The sequence below is a fragment of the Rhinolophus sinicus genome, linkage group LG04, assembly GCF_036562045.2.
Source record: "Rhinolophus sinicus isolate RSC01 linkage group LG04, ASM3656204v1, whole genome shotgun sequence".
NCBI classification, from domain to species: Eukaryota; Metazoa; Chordata; class Mammalia; order Chiroptera; family Rhinolophidae; genus Rhinolophus; species Rhinolophus sinicus.
The window spans coordinates 153,670,253-153,691,114 of record NC_133754.1 but is presented as its reverse complement, the minus strand read 5'-3'; the positions used below and the strand labels follow the sequence as shown (position 1 = coordinate 153,691,114).

The following is a 20,862-nucleotide window of genomic DNA, read 5'->3' as shown; positions in this document are numbered from 1 at the left end:
AGAACAAATCTAACTCACGCTGGTATCATTTATTGATCCCACCCCATGTTTTAAATCTTGGAAAATTCACATAAAATAATAAGTGCTGATGCTTATTGGAAAAATCTGGTAATAGGGGACCCATGCTCCAACATGGCCTTCACAATGGCATATCATCTTTCTGATCTGACCTGTTTCTCATATTGCCTGCATGATCCTGTAGGTAATGGGTTTAGGACCCTTGCTCTAAGCTATCCTATCACAGTGCTTTGTAATTCTATGATAATGTCTTTAACCTCCCTGACGAACTTGCCATCCTTGTCACTGAACCTCCAGTTCCTAGCGTTATAGGAGTGTTGTGGGTAGTCAATAAATATTTAATGAACTGAATTTCACCTTCTATATTAAACTTTTGCAATTCACTAAATAAGACTAGGACAACTCTTTGTAAGATCACACATATATTCTAAGGAGTGACGTCAAGATGTTGTCTGGCCAGAATGTGCAGACAACCATAGAACTCTTCTCCTCCATCAGGCGTGGATATAGCCTCTTATTCAAAGTTGCTTTTGAATAGCAGAGCAACTTTGAATGGCAGGTAGATACAAGAAATAGAAGTAAATTTGCTGGTTCGTGGCCCAAGCCTCTGATAGGTCCAGAGGTTGGTGGTATACTGTCCATATATCATTTTGCTTTAAGCATGTGAGAAAAGTTCTAAACTTTTTCTGAGATCTTCTTAATTTCTTTTTTTTTTTTTCAGAAGTAACCTATCCAGCTTCTTGGAAGAGCCCTTCTTTAGAGGTTCTTTAGAGATTAAGTATAAAAATATTCAATGGGAATCACTTAATTGAAAGCTAACTTCCCAAAATTGCATAGGCCTAGAGCAACAGATCCCTTTGTGTGTCAGATCTATGCTTTCTGAAATATCTTAATTTCTGGGTGACTATAATTATGATGTTCAAAGAAAGGATTTTTGGTTAGAAAATTATTTCTGCTAAAATTGTTATCTAAATCTGTTTAAATTGGCTAATATATTGTTAAAAACATGTCTAACAAGTAAACTACTAGGCAGGCAAGTTTAATAGGAATAGAGCCAATGAAAAAGGCTATGGATTATCTTTATTTGTTACAAGTCTATAAGCAATTACTATTTCAGTAATATATAGCCACATCTGGTAAACACCTGGCCAACATCAAAAGTATATCATAACTCACACTATGAAGGAATCGTTCCACAGATACTGTTTCTGCTCTCTAGGAGCTTACAATCTAACCTAAACAAGACTACAGAAACACATATGAGTACAAGAGAGTGGTCATAGTCAGAACAACAAAAGGCCACAGATACACTGAGGATAAAGAAAAATGATTATGGGGTAAAGAATGACTTTTAGAAAGGATGAAGGGAAGAAGAGAAGTAAATTGCTTCTTCATTCCCATTTCTTTGAAAAAGAATTCATAGAAGATGTGTGATTTTAAGTGTTGTTAATCATGAAAAAGCATATGGCTTAAAGCTTAGAAGAAAGAAAATTTCTTTTGCCATAAATGCTGAGCTGAGTGAGGATGCTGGGTGAAGGGCCCAGCAAGACTTTCTAAAGAAGGAATCATCAAATGGAGAATCAATGGTGTGGATACCTCTAGCAGAGGACAGAAGCTGAGAGGAGAAGGCTGGTCTCCTCAAGTCTCTTCCAATTCCTTCTAAGAGCCGGTGGCATAGAGTGGCTGAGCCACAAAATCAAGACTCCTCCAAAATAGTAAAAATATCTAACCCAAAACCTTTTCAAAAATCTCCATGGATTCTAGATTAAGGAAACGACCTATGGAAACTTTCTTGTGGGATTTCTGAGGGTCAAAAGCACTTCTAGATTGAACCACAGACTCCGCAGCCATCTAGTCCACTTTCTTCTATATATCCCACTTGTTTTTGTTTATGTTTCTTTGCTTGCTTTCTTGCTCATTTGCTCATTTTCTCTTATTGGACTTGTTGGGCCGATGCTATCTACTTGATTATTCAGATTTATCTTTCCTCCATTGACAAAGGAGAGCAAACTTTTGAGGACAGGTTGATTTTAGTCAACCTCAATTATGATACAGCCTCAGGCTAACTGAAGTACATTATACAGCCTGATACTGGGGTGACAGGGGTGTCAAAGTACTCTGTTGCTAGGTAGAAAAATAAAAATGATGGCAGATTCTCCCATCATAATATGCTGCTTTGCCTTATTCAGTATTTGACTGTTAAGCATGCAGGGTATTTCAAGGACCTTTGGAGGATGCTTATCTCAACAAAGGATGCAAATTTTAAGCAATGCCTCCACATGTCTTATCCACAATATTAGAATTAATAATACCTTAACTTCAATTGATACCTTTCGTTTCAAGAAGCTCAGTATTCTTCACATCTACTATTCTATTTATCTTGTTACATTACATAGTCAACTGAAATCTGTGGTGGAGTCCAGTTTCATACATTACAAGCTTATAACACTGTTCTTCCTAATGATTAAACGCAAATCCAATATTAAACATACCTTGAGATAAATTTTAATGACTAGGAGGGAAAAAAACACACATGTATTTCCTTATCTATGAAAAGATCTGATACTCATTACTAAGCCTCCTTATTCCATTAGAGTTCTCAATGGAATGTCAGTCCCCAAATCCTAACCTTACAATAGTCCTACCTTGCCTCTGAGGCAGTGCAGAAGAACAGCATTTAAGATGGGGTGAGAATACACAAATGGAGAGTAGGTATGCATTATTCAGTGCCAGGGAGCCCCTGGGGCCTGGGCCACCTGATACTCTAACCTTCATAGTCCCTTATTCATGTGTGAGGGAAGGTCTGGAGTTCCACTGGCATAGACCTGTTTGTCCAATGTGATTTTATTTTTTGTTGTCCTTAAGGCTGTGCTCCCTTTATTGCATTTGAGCAGTGGCTCAGAAAATAGGATAAGAATCTCTGAAAAAAATTCAAGCTTCCAACACAGGCTAATGGGTTAACCCGGTTCTAGAATTACAAGGCAGCCTACTTAACATGCACACAGTCTTCTGTGATGTCTCTTTGCTATCGTGACATCACAACAAGTCTTATGCTGGGAACTAGGACTGAACAAAGAATACAGAACAACTGGAATTGATACTACCTGTATGCAGCTGTGCCTCCTAACTACCTATAGTGCCTATTTGAATGATTTTCAAAAGCAAATTTAAATCTCACCAATTGCCTGTCTTCTGTAACTGATGTATGTGCATTCTAATGATACTTCTGGTTTCTGTCTCTATCATTTTCAAGATAAGCATGCCTTGATTCCAACTTCATGTTGACAAATGGTTTTGGAAATAGATCTCAAGAGAAATCAGTAACTGCCCACAGTTCCAAGCCCAGCAGAAGACATGCACTAAGAATTCCATAAGCAACAAATCAAAGGATCTATTCCATGGTCCCAAAGTCCCAAGAATCCTCAGACGTTTCACTGCCCTCTCCCCTGAGTCATCCCTCTCCAGGACTCTGATAAATGTGCTTGTTGACACAGCTACGCAGTAAATGGGCCAATAAGTATAAACAGCTGTACTTACATGTGTCTGGCTTGAGTTGACTGTTGGTGATGCCAAAGTACTGGGGATTTTCAATGACAGGGATCTTGGTCATTCCAATAATGACGGCATCGGGGCCGCCCTCTGAAGATGATGGGGTATTGCTCCCATTGGAGATGTGGTGGAGAGGGCTAGCAGAGTCATCATCATTGCTGATAACTGAAGCTGGGCCTACAGTTGGAAAAAATACATATGCTCCTGTCATTTTTAAATGTCTTTGTTGATCTATAATTCACATACATAAAATTCATCCATTTGAAGTGTACAATTCAGTGGGTTTTAGTATATTCACTACAATTTTAGGACATTTTCATCATCTCAATTGGTTGTCACTCCCCATTCTCCCCAATCCCAGCCCTATGCAGCCACAGATTTAGTTTCCTTCTCTATGGATTTACCTATTCTGAAACTTTCCTGTAAATAGAATCGTACAGCATGTGATGTTTCGGGACACACTTCTTTCACTTAGCATAACGTATTTAAGGTTTATTCATCTTGTAACATGTGTCATTATTTTATTCCTTTTTAGTTCCAAATAATATCCCGTTATATGGATATACCATCGTTTGTTAATCCACTCATCAACTGATGGACATTTGGGATGTTTCAACTTTTTGGCTACCAGGAATATAGCTGCTGTGAGCATTCATGTACACGATTTTGTGTGGACATGCATTTTCACTTCTCTTGGTAGACTTGCTGGTCACACGGCAACTCTATGTTTCACATTTTGAGGAACTGCCAAAATGCTTCCCAAAGTGGCTGTACCATTTTCACATTCACCACCAGCAATGTGTGAGGGTTCCAATTTCTTTACTTCCTTCTTCTGTAATTTAATATGTAGCTTTCCTCTCTGTTCTCTGAACATCTTTGGAACACTCTCTCATTGCAACTCAGCGTAAATCTAGGATTCTGTTTCACTGTGTACTGAAAGATGTACTAGGAGTTTGAAGATCTGAGTTCCTTTCTTCATTCTTCGGTCAGGTCACTCACCTTTTTTCTACCTCTACATCCAATTACATTTGGAAAATGTGCAAAAGGATATCTGCTTATTATTCTATGAGACTGGAATGAGACTACTGATATAAAGATGCATTGTAAATTTAAATGTGCTTCATGGGTATGAATTGCTACTAGGTATAACTAAATGAATTTACAACTGGTAGATTGGAATTGCATTGGACTGTCCTATTACTGTGTCCTTCTCTCTGTATCTTCTGTCAGTAGCTGCACCACTTTTAATGGCTCAATCCCATGGCAATTTACCTGCTTTGCCTTTACTCTTAATATTATTTATAGAGTCATTCCACAGATGTCTTTATACTAAAGCGATAATCATAGCATTTTTCACATAACACTTTAATTTTCTAGTCCAGAGTCTCAGGATGTATATGCCCATAAATATGGTCTACTGTGTATTGTCTAAACAATTTATCGATTGACCACTCAACGCATGCTGTTGCAATAAAAAATAGATTCACAAAGATAAAGGTCTATATGGAAGCTTCAAAACAATTAAGATCCTGGTAGCTCGTAGTAGACACTCCATACATGAAAAATAGACAAAGCCCCATACACATATGTTTTTGCAGGGTACTAAATGGGTCTGGGGGTCCCACAGAAAGCAACCACTGGCCAGGGCTACTGGATAAGCCAAGAGGAAGATAGGAAGGAGAGGATAAGAAGGAAAGACAAAGGGAAGGCAATGAAAAGGCAGAACTGAATACACAGCCAAGGCAAATGCGTCCCAGGGAATGGAAAGGCTGAATCACTACTTCCTGAGCAAGGGAATGTGTTTTCATCCAACCCCCCAGGATGCATGTTTCAGCACCTCCATTCATTCTTTCCCTCTTCCCTCACACTTAAATATTTCAATGAGAAGCATTGCAGTTCTAAAAACAAAAGTGGTTGTGTCATACATTTTTAAACCCCCTATGAAATATCATAGTAATCCATCACCCAATTCAAGATCCATTTTCCCCTCATATGGGGATTATCACAGTATGTAGTGATAACAATTGGACAATCCCCAGCTAGCTGGATCTTAAACAAACTATGCAGGAGGCAGCCAACTGCTATTATAGGTAATTTTTAAAAGCATTATCTCAAGGGGATGTGCATTTAAGATGCCGTTAATGATACACTCTGGCTTAATTCTGCAAACAAGTCCTCACACAGCCAATTGAGAAGCCACAGAATACTCCAAGCAAAGGCAAGCTCCCTGGTCATGCTTGTCTTGTGCCTAGCTCACCAGCATTAGCAAAGACCAGAAATTCTGCCAACAATAAAGACAAGTTCTTCCTAATATACTTAACCATCCCTGTTTTATGATTTGTTTCCTAACAGCCCTAGGTCACCCAGAGCTTAAACCCAGAGATGGAAAATGTTGTGCTGAGGTCTCTGCATCTTGTCAATAAAACTTTCCCATTGCTGGCTCCCTCACTCTGTTCAGATATTTCCTCCTTTGGGGGTTACCCAAGCAGGCTACCGCCTGAGTTCCCCGAGGGGGGTACAGTCAAGGCCACACATTTCTCAACAGATTCCAGGCTGTACGTTTATCCTCAGAAATGCAGGAGCTGTCATGTTCAAATACTCCACATGCTGTCAGAAGGCCAGCGATCTTTGTTTCTGGAGCCTCTGCAATGATCAGAAATGCACTGATCCCAATTGCCTTTGTCTCTGATTTCTTTGGGCCCAGGTCAGATTATCAGCATTCCCGTAGCATTTCCTCATGTTGGAAGGGATTGATACCTAGAAGATAATGTTGAGATTCCTCCAGGAATCTAGAATCTGAATCATCTGCCATGGACACAGTGGGGTCCTAACTTAAAGGGTTCAGCGGAGAGACATGCTCTTTGCTTCCCTTCCTCCATTGAAGGACATCTTTTCCTTCCCCTGGCGTCTCTGATTAAACCCTTGACTCTGATATAGCAGGTCAAGAGGAAACGCACTCTCTGTTGGGGGGGGGGTAAGGGGAGGAGGGCTGGATTTTTAAGCATAAGAGCAGTATAAAGCACCAGAGGTCATTTTTCAAAAGCCTTTTCACTTTGCCAGAAGGTTGCTGTTGACAAATCTGAGCAACACATAAACCTCAACAATTTATCAATTGGAATATTATTTCAAGTGCTGTTTTCTTCATTATTGATGTTCCAAATCCTGGAAGATTGATGTGGCTGGCAGGGTTGCAGCGATTCACCCCATTTTTCTATGAACATTTTGATCTAATGGAGCTCAGCAAAGTTGGGAAGGGGAAAAGCTCTCAGCGGGGACAATGAATGTCTATATAATTTGACAGCAGCCTGTCTGTGCATGTCACGCGATGTGTCATTGTGTGTCTGTGCACGTGCTTGAGGAGACACCAAGAAAAGACAGATAGAAGAAGAGTCAGGGGCACATCACAGCGAGTTGTAAGAAATTCATACAAGGACTTGAGAAAATGTCTTATACAGTTAATTAAAAGTTTTAAATTGCTGGGTATGTGCAGTTTGCTGAGTTTGGGATAGATAGTTCTAATTACAGAACTGACAAATATGAGTTATGCCTGGAAACATCTTGAGCCCATTTTTCTTTTAATGTGTCTCAGGTGCAAAGAGGAATTTTTCTTTTATCAGAGTGTCTCGGTAACATATCCTACATGTAAGACTGTACAGACCTTTCTAAGCCTAACCGAGTTATTTCCCTGTGATAAGAATCAGTGAAGGTCTTCGGGGAAAGGAGTTTCCTTCCCTCAAGACCAACAAAGCCATCGAAGTGAGGGGAGAGATTATTGTTCTTGAAGAGCTGTATTAAGCATGTCTTTTATTTTTTGTATTCTGAAGTTTCAATATCTGGGGCTTTGATGACCCTGGAGGGACTAACCTAACCTATCCAGGATGAGCCAGTTACCACAGATAGAATAAACCTTGCCTGTAAGAGTATCTTTCGTATACAAACAAACTAATCCATAATCTATACCCCAACCACATTCCTTATCAAACTATCACACTCCAGGCTACTGTCCACGTGCCCAATTACACGAGACCCAAATATCAGACAACTCAGCACAGCTCTGATACCCCAGAACCCACTGAAGTTCCTCAAAACACACAATCCTAAACCTACTTATCCTGCCTCACCCATTCCTTCCTGAGGAGACCACAGTAAAGGCACTTGTCCACATGTCCCCCTCACTCCCTCTGCCTCTTGACTGACCCAGTGTGGCCCGTGTGGCCCCACTGAGATGTGGCATGCCCTCTTCTCTTGGGAGCTGTGGGTAATGAACTATCTTTTCAGTGGTAGTTGTCTCCTGACTTATCGGCCTCCTCGTACCTGAATAATAACAAAACCAACATTTTAAGCAGCAGCACTTCTGATGAACTGTAGCTGAATGAACAATTCTGAAGAAGAATTCTCTCTGTTGTTGCCTTAAAGGGAAAAACCTGTTTTTGAAGCTTTCTAGGAACCAGCACCTCTCTGCAGGGCAAACTGGCCTGGAAAATGTCTAATCGGTTAGTCATTTTGCTATTTAGTGGAAGGAAGACCCCATCTCACAGTGCTATTGGAGAGTTTATTACCCAACTCCTCCCACCCACCCACCCCCACCACACACACACACACACACACACACACACACACACACACACACACAGCACAAGCCTTAAAACATGACACCTTTAAGATTGCCCAGCAGGACACTCTCTGGACTATGTTCAGCTGTATCTGAAATCTGCCCCTGGAGAGTAGCCAATGAATCCTGAGCTGGTTGAGCTCAATGTTCCAACTTTACCACATCTCCACTTTCCCTTTACTGTTTAAGAGCTTTTCCCTTGGAATTCATGGTGATAGTTAAGGGTCAGGGTGACAGCTATCAGGCTCAAAAAGGGAAAGGAAACAGGATTCCTTGCATGGCTGGATGAACATGTATAGAGCAAATGGCATGGGACTGAAAGGCTTTGTGACACTGGCACACCTCCCTACTTTGCAATTTGATCTATAGCCAACTTTGCTACCAAAATAAATACTAACCAAAGGATGTCCAAGATGGCCAGATCTTGGAAATGCACATTCAAAAGGGAAGAAAGCTTGTCTTTTCATGACTTCTAAGTAATTCCTGTCCATTGTCTCTATACCCACAGAAATTACTGAACAAATTGGAGGCCCTGAGAAATCACACCTGGTTTCAATCCTAGACATGTGATACATTGTCTACACTCATTTGGTAGCCACAAACTCTGCTTTTCCATCGTCAGCACATAGTCTGAATGCAATTAAGCACCAATCATAGCATCTGGATGTTAGTCTTGTTTTGAAAGAGAATGATCATAAATGAACAGCTGATTTACCAATTCAGAGATTTATTGCATCTTGGCCAATGGGAAAGTTAAGACCCACACTTTTCCACACTTGAATATTCAGGCAGCTTTGCTGTGCATGGAGCTGTAGTATAGTTGCATTTTATTAACCTCCTCAGGGTCATAGTTGACACTTCCCCATAAGGATAAAAACAAGTCGACTTCAAAAACAGAACCATTTACTGAACTCAATTAGCAACAGTGATGCCTTTTCTGGAAAAATTCTAGGCCTCTTTCTTCAACCAATCAGAAATCAGGAACACAGAAAAAGAATCAAAGGCCAACAAGTATGAAGAGGGGCTAAACAGTTTCAGCCGAATTAAACACAAGCTCATTACTTATCCAAAGAAGGAGTGAGGAGTGAGAACTACTTACCAATACCTTGTCTTGATTTTACTTTCCCAAATCCAAACCATGAGAAATCTGAAAACCACAACAAAACATAAAATAAACTTCGAAAGAGAAGCGTAAACCAGAGGTATTCAGCACTGTCCTTAGTAAAATAACTTAAATTCCCTCAGAACGCTCCATTGAGGACTGAAGCTTACTCTGAAACAACTAACTTTTGGATTTTTGTGTAAAGATTTATTTCTCATCCTGAGAACATGGAGATTCAAATCAGATAGGAGACAGCAGCCTGCCTTCAAGAAAAATGGCCGATACCTAGGTGAACAGCTCTGAGTAGTTTTCTTTCTTTCTCACTTTCTCCCTTCCCTCTAAGTATCGAATCATCTAACAGGAAACTTGCAAGGGTGAAAACACACAATGCCTCAGACAACTGCACTACAATTGGTTCTGAACCAGTCGTGTGAGAAAACAAGAAGAGAAAATAGATCTTTTCGGGAGCTGAGACAGGCAGTAAAAGAGAAACATGAAAGAAATTCCTTGGGAGAACTGACACTTGGGCTGGACGAGGATTGAAGAGAAATAAAAAGGGGGGGATCTTAATTCTACACGGATTCTATGTCTGACTTGTTGTGTGACAGTGGACAGCTCACAGCGGCTCTGTGCTTCTTACACTATAAGGCTCCACGGGCACGTGTAAGGAAAAGTCTGCCAAATGTTTGGACGTCCTCCAGTGAATAAAGCCACAGTGAAGTGCCTATTTGTTACCTGGGCCCAACTGTTCTCTTCTAGGTAATTTCCACTGGGTTAAAAGTGAATTCTGCACAGAATTCTGTATCCCTGGATATAAGGCCAACAAAGGCAATGGAGCTCAAGTAAGTAACTGTGTTGTTCAGCTCTTTAGCTTTGCAGCGATTTTTGCAGGCAGTGGGATAAAAAGCTATGTAGAAGAGCCAATTAAAATGAAACAATGCATATAAAACCCTGTGCACACTCGAAAATGCCTTCCAAAGCTGTCATGATTGCTATTTTTTTCAAATATATTTAGCCCTTCCTTCCCTGGTATTCTAGAACTTCCGCTCTCCAAACGGAGTCAATTTTTACTTCTGATTGGTATTCTTCGGAATGCTTTCTTCCAGATTTTAGAAGACAGGATGAAGGACTGGCCTCTATCCAATAAAGATTTCTTTGCACAAAAGACAGTGAACTTCATTCATGGGGTCCCTGGTCTAGTGGGGCAGGGCTTTGCCTGTGGATTTCTTAGCTACAACTAATCTCTTTAAAAACGGAATGTATTTTACTACCAGTCACTTTTTGTTCCCGCTATTCATTTGATTTCCATAGCTTTAATTAAACTGTTGGTTGTATTTTTTTAAGACTGCTGTTTTCACCTGAGCATTGTTTTTCAAAATCATGTTTCCATCTTACAGAAAACCCACTGAAGGCCAATGCCATAGCAGTCCCTTACTGATTACACCTTTCAGATTTCTTTTGATCATTAACTACCGTGTTTTGCCCGAAAATAAGACCTAGCTGGACAATCAGCTCAAAAGCATCTTTTGGAGCAAAAATTAATATAAGACCCCCCTCTTATTTTACTATAAGACCCGATCTTATTTTACTGTAACATAAGACTAGTTTTATACTAATTCTTGCTCCAAAAGATGCCTTAGAGCTGATTGTCCAGCTAGGTCTTATTTTCAGGGAAACATGGTATAAAAAACACAACTGCAAGGAACATCTACTCCTCTTAGGTGTTTCTATCCCCATTTTCAAAACTCATTCCCTCCAGGTAAATCTTAGAAATTGAACTACTGGGTCAAAAGGGATGAGCATTGTTAAGGTTCTCAACACATGTAATCAAATTGCTTTCCCACTGGTCTTACTTTCACCAACAGTGTATGGGGAAGGTAAGAGTGTATCTCCAATGGGAAAACTACTTCCATCCTGCCATGGGTATTTCTCCACCTAACTGAACAGAGACCTGGCAAATACCCATCCCTGACCTGTGCCACATGAAACCACTCACACCCCACCTTTCCTAGGCTGGTGTTCATCATGGGTACAGTAAGGAGAACTGTAGATATGGAAAGAATAAGAATAAGGCAGCTAACACGCATGCAGTCATTATAATTCACCAAGTGCCTCCCCCTGCCCCAGTCACTTCTCCCTTGGTCCTCAGCCAAACCCTGTAACATATTATCCTCTGTTCATTGACGAGGAATTGAGAGACTCAGAAAGGCTGGTAGATTTAGCAAAGGTCATAGCTTGTAGTGACTCAGCCAAATCCAGGTCTTTTATTCTTTCATAGTTGCCTTTCCAAAAGTAGCCAAAATTAGCCAAAGTTTACAATGTTACAATCAGAATTTAGTTTTATGTAGAGAAAAGCACTATAAGTAGTCAGGCATTCTCATTTATTTATTCAACAGGCAGAGCAGAAGATTCAAAGAAAAATAAGCTGCATGGCCTGCCCTCATGGAGTTTGCAAAGATCAGCAACACTAGAAGTATGTCCGGGTGTATGGGCCCCCATCCCAATGGGGGGGGATATGGGTCAAAGGAGAGTTCTCTAGCTTCTAGACAATGGGTTAGAATTAGCCACAAATAGGGGAAAGCAGAGGGGTCATTCCCAGCGTAAGTAGTCCAGTTATGGCTAGTGTGGGGGGTGCTGCCTATGTCATGGGGCTGATGCAGCTGGAAATGGGGAGAAAACTGAGAAAAAAAGCAAGGGCCAAGCCAAGAGTTTGGATTCTATAATGAAAATTACAGAATTACAGGTAGCCTCCCCTTCCCCAACATGGGAAGGGAAGGGGAGGGGAGGGGAGGGGAGGGGAGGGGAGGAAAAGAAAAGGAAAAACTCAAGCTAGGCAATAACACGATCAAGATTAATTTTAGATAAATGATTTTGGCTGCAGGGTACAAACAGAATTATGAGAGGGCAAGACTAAGGGCAAGAGACTGGTTAAGGAGGCTTCTAGAGAAATCAAGACACGAGAGAATGGTGGCCTGGACCAGGCACTGGGGCTATGGGACAGGGAAGAAAAGGGAATGGCTGTCAGGCACATTTAGGGCAATCAATAGGGCATGGTGGTAGATTGCAAGTTGAGGGAAATGTGAGAAGCGAACAAGGAAGTGTCAGGATGATGTTGCTGCCCACCATGTCTCCAAGGAACTTAGAAAGGAAACAGGACTAGGGGGTTGAACTGACAGCACTGGTGTGGGGGCACAAATCCCAAACAAGATGTCTATGGAAGGAAGGACCAATGTTCAGACCTCAGAGTACAGGTCTAATGCCCAAAGTGGATTGGCCCCTGTTCAGGAACCCACAGTTAACTGAAACACAGACTCTAGATGCTGTACCTAGGACACATTTCTTGTTTGGGCACACAAAACACCCTTCTTGCAGGCACAAATGAAAGGGCATCCAACTGAGGCTAACTTTTGACAAAACTTCTTCCTAAATTCCTAAAAACCTTTCTAAGTTATCTTTACCAATAACACAATTATTACGTGAAAGAGAATACAATCTTTTGGGACATATCCCAGAGTATATGGAAAACTAAACAGACCAGATATAGCAAGGTCAAAAGAATACCTCTGCTCCACTCCCCTGAATCTATCCTTTATTCAACAGCTCATTCTTGATGGATTTAAGCAATAGTCTTTAAACCTTAATACTAAATTTCACCAGCAAACTTTTCCCACAAGGCCAAAATGAAACAATTTCTCAATTTCCTGTGATATTTCACCCATTGGAAGAGCCCTGCCAAACAGTCTTTTATTTTCTGTTTAATAAGGGACACTTTACTCACTGCAAAATAAAGGGCTCCGTCAAAAGCAAATGTAGTTGCAGTGAGCTTAAAGGAACTCCTCCTTTTGGAATCTAGACCAACAAACACTCTAAATTATGAAATTAACCAATGAAATCCATCTTACATTGAAGAAAGTTCAATCTTCCCTGACCAGAGAAGGGAAATGTAGAAAAAAAATTGCACATTAACACACTAACAACTCTACAATGGGACTTAAACGAAATAAAATAAATGGCAATAAAAACTGCTTTTCAAACATCTCCCAAAGGAAACAGCTAAAATTTAGGGGGTTGAAAAGGAATATTTACAATGCCAGCGAGACAATCAGAGGAAGGAGCGAGAAACAGGCAATGCAGAGAAATGTAATCCTCCCTGTGGATGCTGACTTGCACAAACGCTAAACGTGATTGTTAGAAGGGTTCTGATCTCCAGAGAATGCAATTTCTGGATTTTTTTTCTTTTTTAAGTTTTGGAAAAATCGTTTTAGTATGTTAGGAGAAAAATCAGCTTTCCTCCTTTGTAACTCTGGAGAAATTAAAATTTGCTGTGTTCTCAAATGTAATTTCTTCATATTTTAAGGCAAGACTCACCACTGTGCACCCCCAAGAAAAGAATCTAACATTTTAATGGGAGCAAATGGGAAAATGATTCACTGACAGAAATGTATTCCATCCCCAACTTCTTAAGGCCACACCCCCTAAAGGACACAGGAAAGAGGAGCTGTCTGCGGCCTTGCTGCAGGGAAAGCATGGACCAAACAGTGCTGAGCTCAGAGTAGACACTTCATGAGTACCTGATGGAGTGGCCGATCGCCTGTTACCTCAAACAAAGAACTAGGAGGACTGGTCATTGGAGTGGAGGGGAAACGAATGCAAAGGATCACTTTACTGACAATATAATTATCTCCCTTTCCAAATGATACATAATCAGACTGAGTAATAGTTTGCTTCAAATTAATTCCAGTTCCTGAGGCCACTGAACAATGTAGTTGAGGGCCAAGTTTCCACTTCAATTTAATCTTCATCTTTCACTTAAGGACACAACCTTTACATAAGTCCCCTATCCGCAGACAAGGAATCAGGTTTGCTTTGAGTTAAATTGGTTGTGGAAATCATGATGCAAAGGGTTTTCTAATCCTCCTGACCAATCTTCATTGGCTTCATCCCTTCCCTTCCCTCAAACTTCCAATATGACTTATTGTTACTGCTCTCTAAGTAGTACTGAACACCTCCAATGTGACAAATATAAAGAAAAACATGTGTGTTTTAGCTGAAATGGCTAGCTGCTTTCTGAAACCTTTATTTCCTCTTTCTTTTCCTAGGCCCATACTGAGACGACATTCCCAAGCCCTTCTTGGGGTTAGTTGTGGCCATACCACTAAATTCTAGCGGATGGACAGTGAGCAGAGTGATGGGTACCACTTCTCGGGCTGGCCCATCAAGACTTACCTAGTGTACTACCCCATGCTTTCCCCTTCTACCTTTCCAGAAGAAAGACAACACTCATATCCAACTTGGAAATTATGACTTGAAGATAGCAGAAAAATCCTCTGCTAATTCTCCCAGTATTGTCTGGTGAGTGTAGACAGTATAGAAATTGAGTTATTCTACTGAGGTTCAATGAAGCCAAGCTTTTTATCTTCCAACTCTCATTCAAATGAAAAAAATAAACTATTGTGTTGGAACCATTACCAATTTGGGACTTCCTTACTATGGTAGGGTGCCTACCCTAACTAATAAATATAGACAAAGAAAAAAATATTTGTTGCAGCCACTATGGAAAACAGTATAGAGGTGCCTCAAAAAATTAACAATAGAACAACCATCTTCACTTCTGGGTATGTACCTAAAGGAAGTGAAAACACTTGAAAAGATATATGCACCCCCGTGTTCACTGCAGCATGATTTATAATAGTGAAGATATGGAAGCAACCTAAGTGTGCATCGATGGATGCACGGATAAAGAAAATGTAGTATATGTATACAATGAAATATTATCCAGCCATAAAAAAAGGAAATCTTGTTATTTATTACAATATAGATGAGCTTTGAGGACATTATGCTGAGTGAAATAAGTCAGACAGAGAAACACAAACAGTATGTGATCTCACTTATATATAGAATCTAAGAAAAGAGAGAAAAAATGTCATAGATACAGATAACAGATTGGTGGTTGCCAGAAGCAAGGGGTTGGGGGAAGAGCAAAACAGGTGAAATGGATGAAAAGGTACAAGTTTCCAGTTATAAAACAAATAAGTCCTGGGGATATAACGTACAGCAGGTGACTATAGTTAATAATACTCTATTGCATATTTGAAAATTGCTGAGACATCTTAAAACTTCTCATCACAAGAAAAGAATTGTAATTATGTGAGGTGATAGTTGTTAGCTAGACTTATGGTAATCATTTTGCAATATATACAAATACGGAATCATTATATTGTATACCTGAATATAGTATAACCTTATATGTCAATAATATCTTAAATAAATTTATTTATTTATTTATTTATTTATTTTAAGGTTTTTATCGACTGACTCCGTAGCTTCCCAATCCCCCATCAGAAATTCAAAACTGTGTATCCATGTATATTTGCATTTTTCTGGAAAGTGCACAGATTTCATTAGATTTTCAAAGATTTCTTTACCCTGAAATGCTAAGAACCACTGAAATACGTACATATACATGATTTTGGAGACAGAGATATAAATACACATGTATTCTGCATTGCTATTCGATTTAATCATGTTCCCTATCAACAGTTGATCTGGGTGCTGAGAGCCATCTATCATCTGTCACCTAGATTTTTGCAGCAGCCTTCTAACTCAACTCCTGCTTTATTCTTGCCTCCCCTCATCTCTTCTCCACAGAACTGCCAGAGTAATCATCTTCAAGTATAAATCAGATTATTGCATCTCGCTGCTTAGCATCCTTTAAAGGTTTCTCGTTACATTTGGTAGAAACTTCTGACCACTACTGTGGAGTCCCGCATAACATGGCCTCAGCCATCCTACCCAGTCCTCCCACCCCTCTATTTCCTAAACAGCCACAGTGGCCTCTTTCCTGTTCCTGCTCACTTTCTTGCCTCCTCTCAGAAGCATCTTCTTGATTCTTTTGATGCCTAACCACTTCTCCTCCTTCAGGTTTCAGGTCAACTATGACATCCTCTGAGGGGCCCCAACCGCATCACTTTAACCAGAGTCTTTCTCAGCCCTCTCCACTCACATCCTTCTCAGCATGTACCGATCAATCGCCTTATTTATTTGATTTATTAAGTATTGTCTATATCCTTTCCTAGAACTTGAGCTTCAGGAAGTCAGTGACTGCCTTAAACAAGGCTTCCCCGGAAACAAACTCCGACTCAAGGATTCAAGTGAAGGCAGTTTACTAGGAAGGGATCCAGGAAACACAAGAGGGAAATGACATAGGCAGGGGAGGGAAGCCCACAATGGATACATGTTCCAGTGGGTTACACTGGGGACAGCTGGAGTTCAAATCCCTATGGAACTTAGGGAGATGGTATAGAATGCAATCTCAGAGATACCCCATCCAACAGGTGAGGAAGTTGTGTCATTGACCCTCCAACTATTATACCATCTGTCATTGGCTGATGGCTTCTGGCTAAGAGAAAGCCCTTAGGCAGAGAGTCATGGGTGCTTGCAAGTACAGGGATGGTAAGAGCTGAAAGGATGTGGGCAGAACACGAGAGTATTTGCTACAGGGATCTTGCTTGTGCAGTTCACCACTATCTCCAGTGCCTTGCACAGAGCCTCAATAAATACTCGTTGAGGGATGAATTAGAACAATTTTTTAAAAGCATACAATATGAAGTACAGCAAGTCTAATGAAAATGCCAATATGCAAATAATGCACCCAACATAAAAACCACTATATTTTGCAAATATATTTGCTACTTTCCTGATTCATTTCTGGACCTCCAATAGAACCTCACTGAAGACAGTCTGTAATGGCGAGCAAAACTTAGAACCCAGCACTCCAGGTAGAGTGTGAAATAAAGACACTGGACTAGATGTCACATGTGGGCTCTCTCTAGACACTGTAAGAAACAAACTATATGACCTTAGATAAGCCATTCTCCCCTATCCCCCCTCCCCCCCACACACACCCCTAAAGTTTATTTCCTACTCCATGAAGACAGACACGAAGAAATGGCACTGATGACCCATTCAAGCTCCAGCAGACTATAGTACTAATCATTAGGTATCTATGACTGAGACTAGATTGCCACGTGGCCTTATATAGCTTTCCAGGGTATTTCGGGAATGTGAGATCATGTACAATTTAAAGAAAAGCACTCAGTCAACTGGCCTAGATTTTCTCCTGCTAAATAATACTCAGATGCTTTGTGGTCACAATATCCTCATCCTGAGAGAAGGACATGTGCTCTGCAAAAGCAATGTTAAGAAAACAGTACTTATTAAATACTTGCTATATGCCAGGAAACTTACTACAGATTAGATATTATTTTAATTAGGGAAAATTGGTCAGCTTGTATGGCAGCACTGAAAAATATAAAAACAGACATTGCCCTAAACCTTACAAAGTTCAGAAGGCTCAAGTGGGACTAGATGAAACTAGACTTGCTAGGAATGTGGCAAAATGTCCTGACCCTATATTTCAAATATTTAATTTTCAGAAAATAAAACTGCCAACTACTTCCGTCTTTTCATTTTAAACATGTGGAGTATTTCAAAGAAAATTCAGCTGGTCTACATCTTCATTATTCACAATTAAGCTGTACAAAGTGTTGGGTTTTTAAAATCTATTGTAAATTCTGAAATTCTTTTCTTTGACAAAGGCAGTCACAATTGTTCCTGGGTGGGTAAAAATTGGAACCTAGAACTCCTAATAATTAGTTTCCAAGCTTGGAACTTTGAGAAAGGCAGGAACAATCTCTGCTTACTAATAAGAGTTGACAGACATAAGAGAATCACATCAAAGCTTTTTCTATGGTACAACTCCGGTGAGAGCTGAAAATGCTCTATAAACATTCTTTTTCCGGCGGTCAAAAGCTCCCTTCAGGGAAGGCAGGTGATGTCGACGCACAAACACAAAATTTCCCTGTTCACACTGTCTTAACTCGGGATGATTGACTGCCTGAACTTTGCCCCAAATTCTCTGCAGAGCAGTGTTGGTGAGCTTTGGGAGCAAGTCTTTGGGAAGGAAATTGGCTGATTCCCAGGGAATCATCGTACAAGTGATGTTAGTGGCCCTCAAAGAGAGCAACAGGCCCATAGAGGTTGGCAAACACCTTCTGCCAAATTCCCATGAGCTTTTGTTTCCATGGAAAACCTAAACAATGACTCAGATCTCGCTGACTTGCTCAGACCTGTCCATTGTGCACCGTCACAAAATGAGGCCTGAATGAAGGAAGGAGCATGCTCTCTCTGGTCTTCTTTGCACAAGGTTTGTTGCCACATTAAATGCACTTGGAAATGTCTGCAATTTCTGCTACATATTTATAGTTATATTCATATTTATGCTTGTATTATTTATATTCCTGTATATAAAACATGCAAATTCTTTTTTTAGTTCCTTTACACCAATGTTTGCTGTAGCTAATGCAAAGCACCTTATAGGAATTTATTTTTTCTGTGATTGTATTACGGAATTTTGGAGGAAGACGGAGCATAACAGGGTTTCCAGCTATGATGTTTTCCATTGTATATTTTCCACTGTCAACTGTACTGAAACTCTTCCCTCCAATCTGAGAACATGGTGACTTGCTTCATGTCCTCCATCAGTACTTTTGTCTTTCTTTTTAGTGACCCACCACGCCACTCCACTCTCTTGAACCAGCCAAAGTCAGGAAATGTGTAAGGCCGACACAACAGCCACGATGGTTTTTTAATTTTATTACTGCACACTCTTCTACTAGGAAACCCCTATAATGGAATAGGATATAACAGGATTATATACACTTCTACAGCTGGGTGCTGAATAAAAATAATTGAATAAAATGACCATAAATAGAACAAAATGATAACCCATTGTTCAAAATGCAATGCTAGTCACACAAATTAATGATCGGTCACCCTGCTTAGCATCACTTGAGGTGGTTAGACACTGTCAGTGAAAGAAACCCAAGCCCGTAAGATGAAAGTATAGTTCTTTAGTGTTTTCCCACTAACTGCCCAATATGTTCTTTAAGACCCACTGCTTTTCTGGAAACTAACCAAAGTTGACTGGCTAGGTCAGTGGTTCTCAAATAGGGACCATTGTGCTGCCCAGGGGAAAACTGGCAATTTCCAGAGGTATTTTGGGTTGTTGCAATGGCAAGGAGGAGGTTGAGGGAGTGTGCTACTCTCATTTAATGGCTAAAGAGCGGTAATGCTGCTAAACGACCAACAATGCACAGGACAGTTCCCCACAACAAAGAATTTAAGGCCCCAAACGTCAATGGTGCCGAGACAGAAACACTGTCCTAGGTCCTGGGACAACAGAGATGGAATTTATCCTAAAACCTCTTATCCCATTAGAAAGAAACTCTAGTCTGTCTTTGCTGACTCTCACTGTGGGAGTTTAGTTTTTGCTCCTGTTAGTCCAGTGTTCTTGTTACTGGTGTCCTTGCTGCCCTTTCTCTCTCAGTTTACCCTGTACCTCATAAGAAACACTTCGGATATTGTCACTTCTGTTGCTCCCAACCACCAGAAAGTGCTGTTCTGGCTCCCAAACAGACAGGCAATGAGGTTCAAGGGGACAGAAATTGGATTTGGACTCCGAGCATTGCGTTTCAGTCTTGGATCCTTCATTTCTGATAGACACCCCAGATTCTCTCTAAGAATCTCTCCTCAGAGCAATAATTACTGCCCTGGCCACCTAATAGGGCTGCTTTAGGATCATGTGAGCTGGTGTGTATGTGAGACCTCTGTGAACACTCTGCTGTTACATAAACATGAGGGTAAGGGAATAATAATGGCCCAAATCCGCAATGACATTCAAAACCTTGACCTGGCCTCAGTTTTGTCATTTCTGACTCCTCTTAAAACATGCCAGGTCCCAGTGAAACTGTTAGTTTGCATTCCTTAAATAAATGTGCCTTGAATTTTCCTATTTATTCATTAATTTATTTGAAAACTATTCTTTGATCACCTGAGAGATAGAAGGCAGTGTGATAAATGCTTGGTATGTGACAAAGAATAAATAAAATAATCACAGTCCCTCCCTATATGGAGCTTCCAAATTTCATGTCTTTGCACCACTGTTGTTTTCTACCTGAAATGTAACCTTCAAGCTCCATCTTTGATCATTAAACTCCATTTATTCAACAAAATCCAGCTTAAAAGCCATCCCATCATGAAGCATTTCTTCATTCCCCAAATCAGAAATTGACATGTATGTTCTTTGTCTTTTGTGATAAATACTACATTCTCCACTGTACTAATCACTTACATAATCTTATTTCTCCTATTAGATTTTAAGTACTCTAAGTCAAAAAAATCTTCTAATTCAATTCTTCACCCTCTTCCATTACCTTCATAACAATTACAACAGTGCCAAGCAAGATATTTTACCCATGCTAGGTACTCAACAGATATCTCCATTGCGGATTAGATCCAACTAGAAGGATTTAAAAATAGGTCATAAAACACCCACAAAAATAGTAGTGATTGAGTTTAAAGCGCAGATAGACAGCAGTAGGGACATCTATTACTGTTGACGACTGTTCTCTGTCCTTCCCAGGCACACTGTTCTTCCCATCGTACTTCATCTCATTATGAATTTTTTTTTATCCACTTACTTGTTGGAACCTCCCCTCAAGTTTATGAGCAATGAATGTTC

General features: G+C 40.2%; 1 protein-coding gene across 8 annotated transcripts in view; it reads right to left on the bottom strand.

Moving 5' to 3' along the window:
• The window catches only part of NTRK2 (neurotrophic receptor tyrosine kinase 2), a 317,064-nt gene that overhangs the window by 136,091 nt on the left and 160,111 nt on the right, over positions 1-20,862 (bottom strand). For 5 of the 8 annotated variants that reach the window (XM_019750104.2, XM_074330613.1, XM_074330614.1 and 2 more), the window contains one exon: positions 3,556-3,744. In XM_019750104.2, coding sequence (XP_019605663.2) covers positions 3,556-3,744 — 189 coding nt within the window. Of the gene's footprint in view, positions 1-3,555; positions 3,745-9,278; positions 9,327-20,862 lie in introns of all 8 variants that reach the window. The other 3 variants (XM_019750100.2, XM_074330611.1, XM_019750106.2) reach the window with 1 other exon arrangement.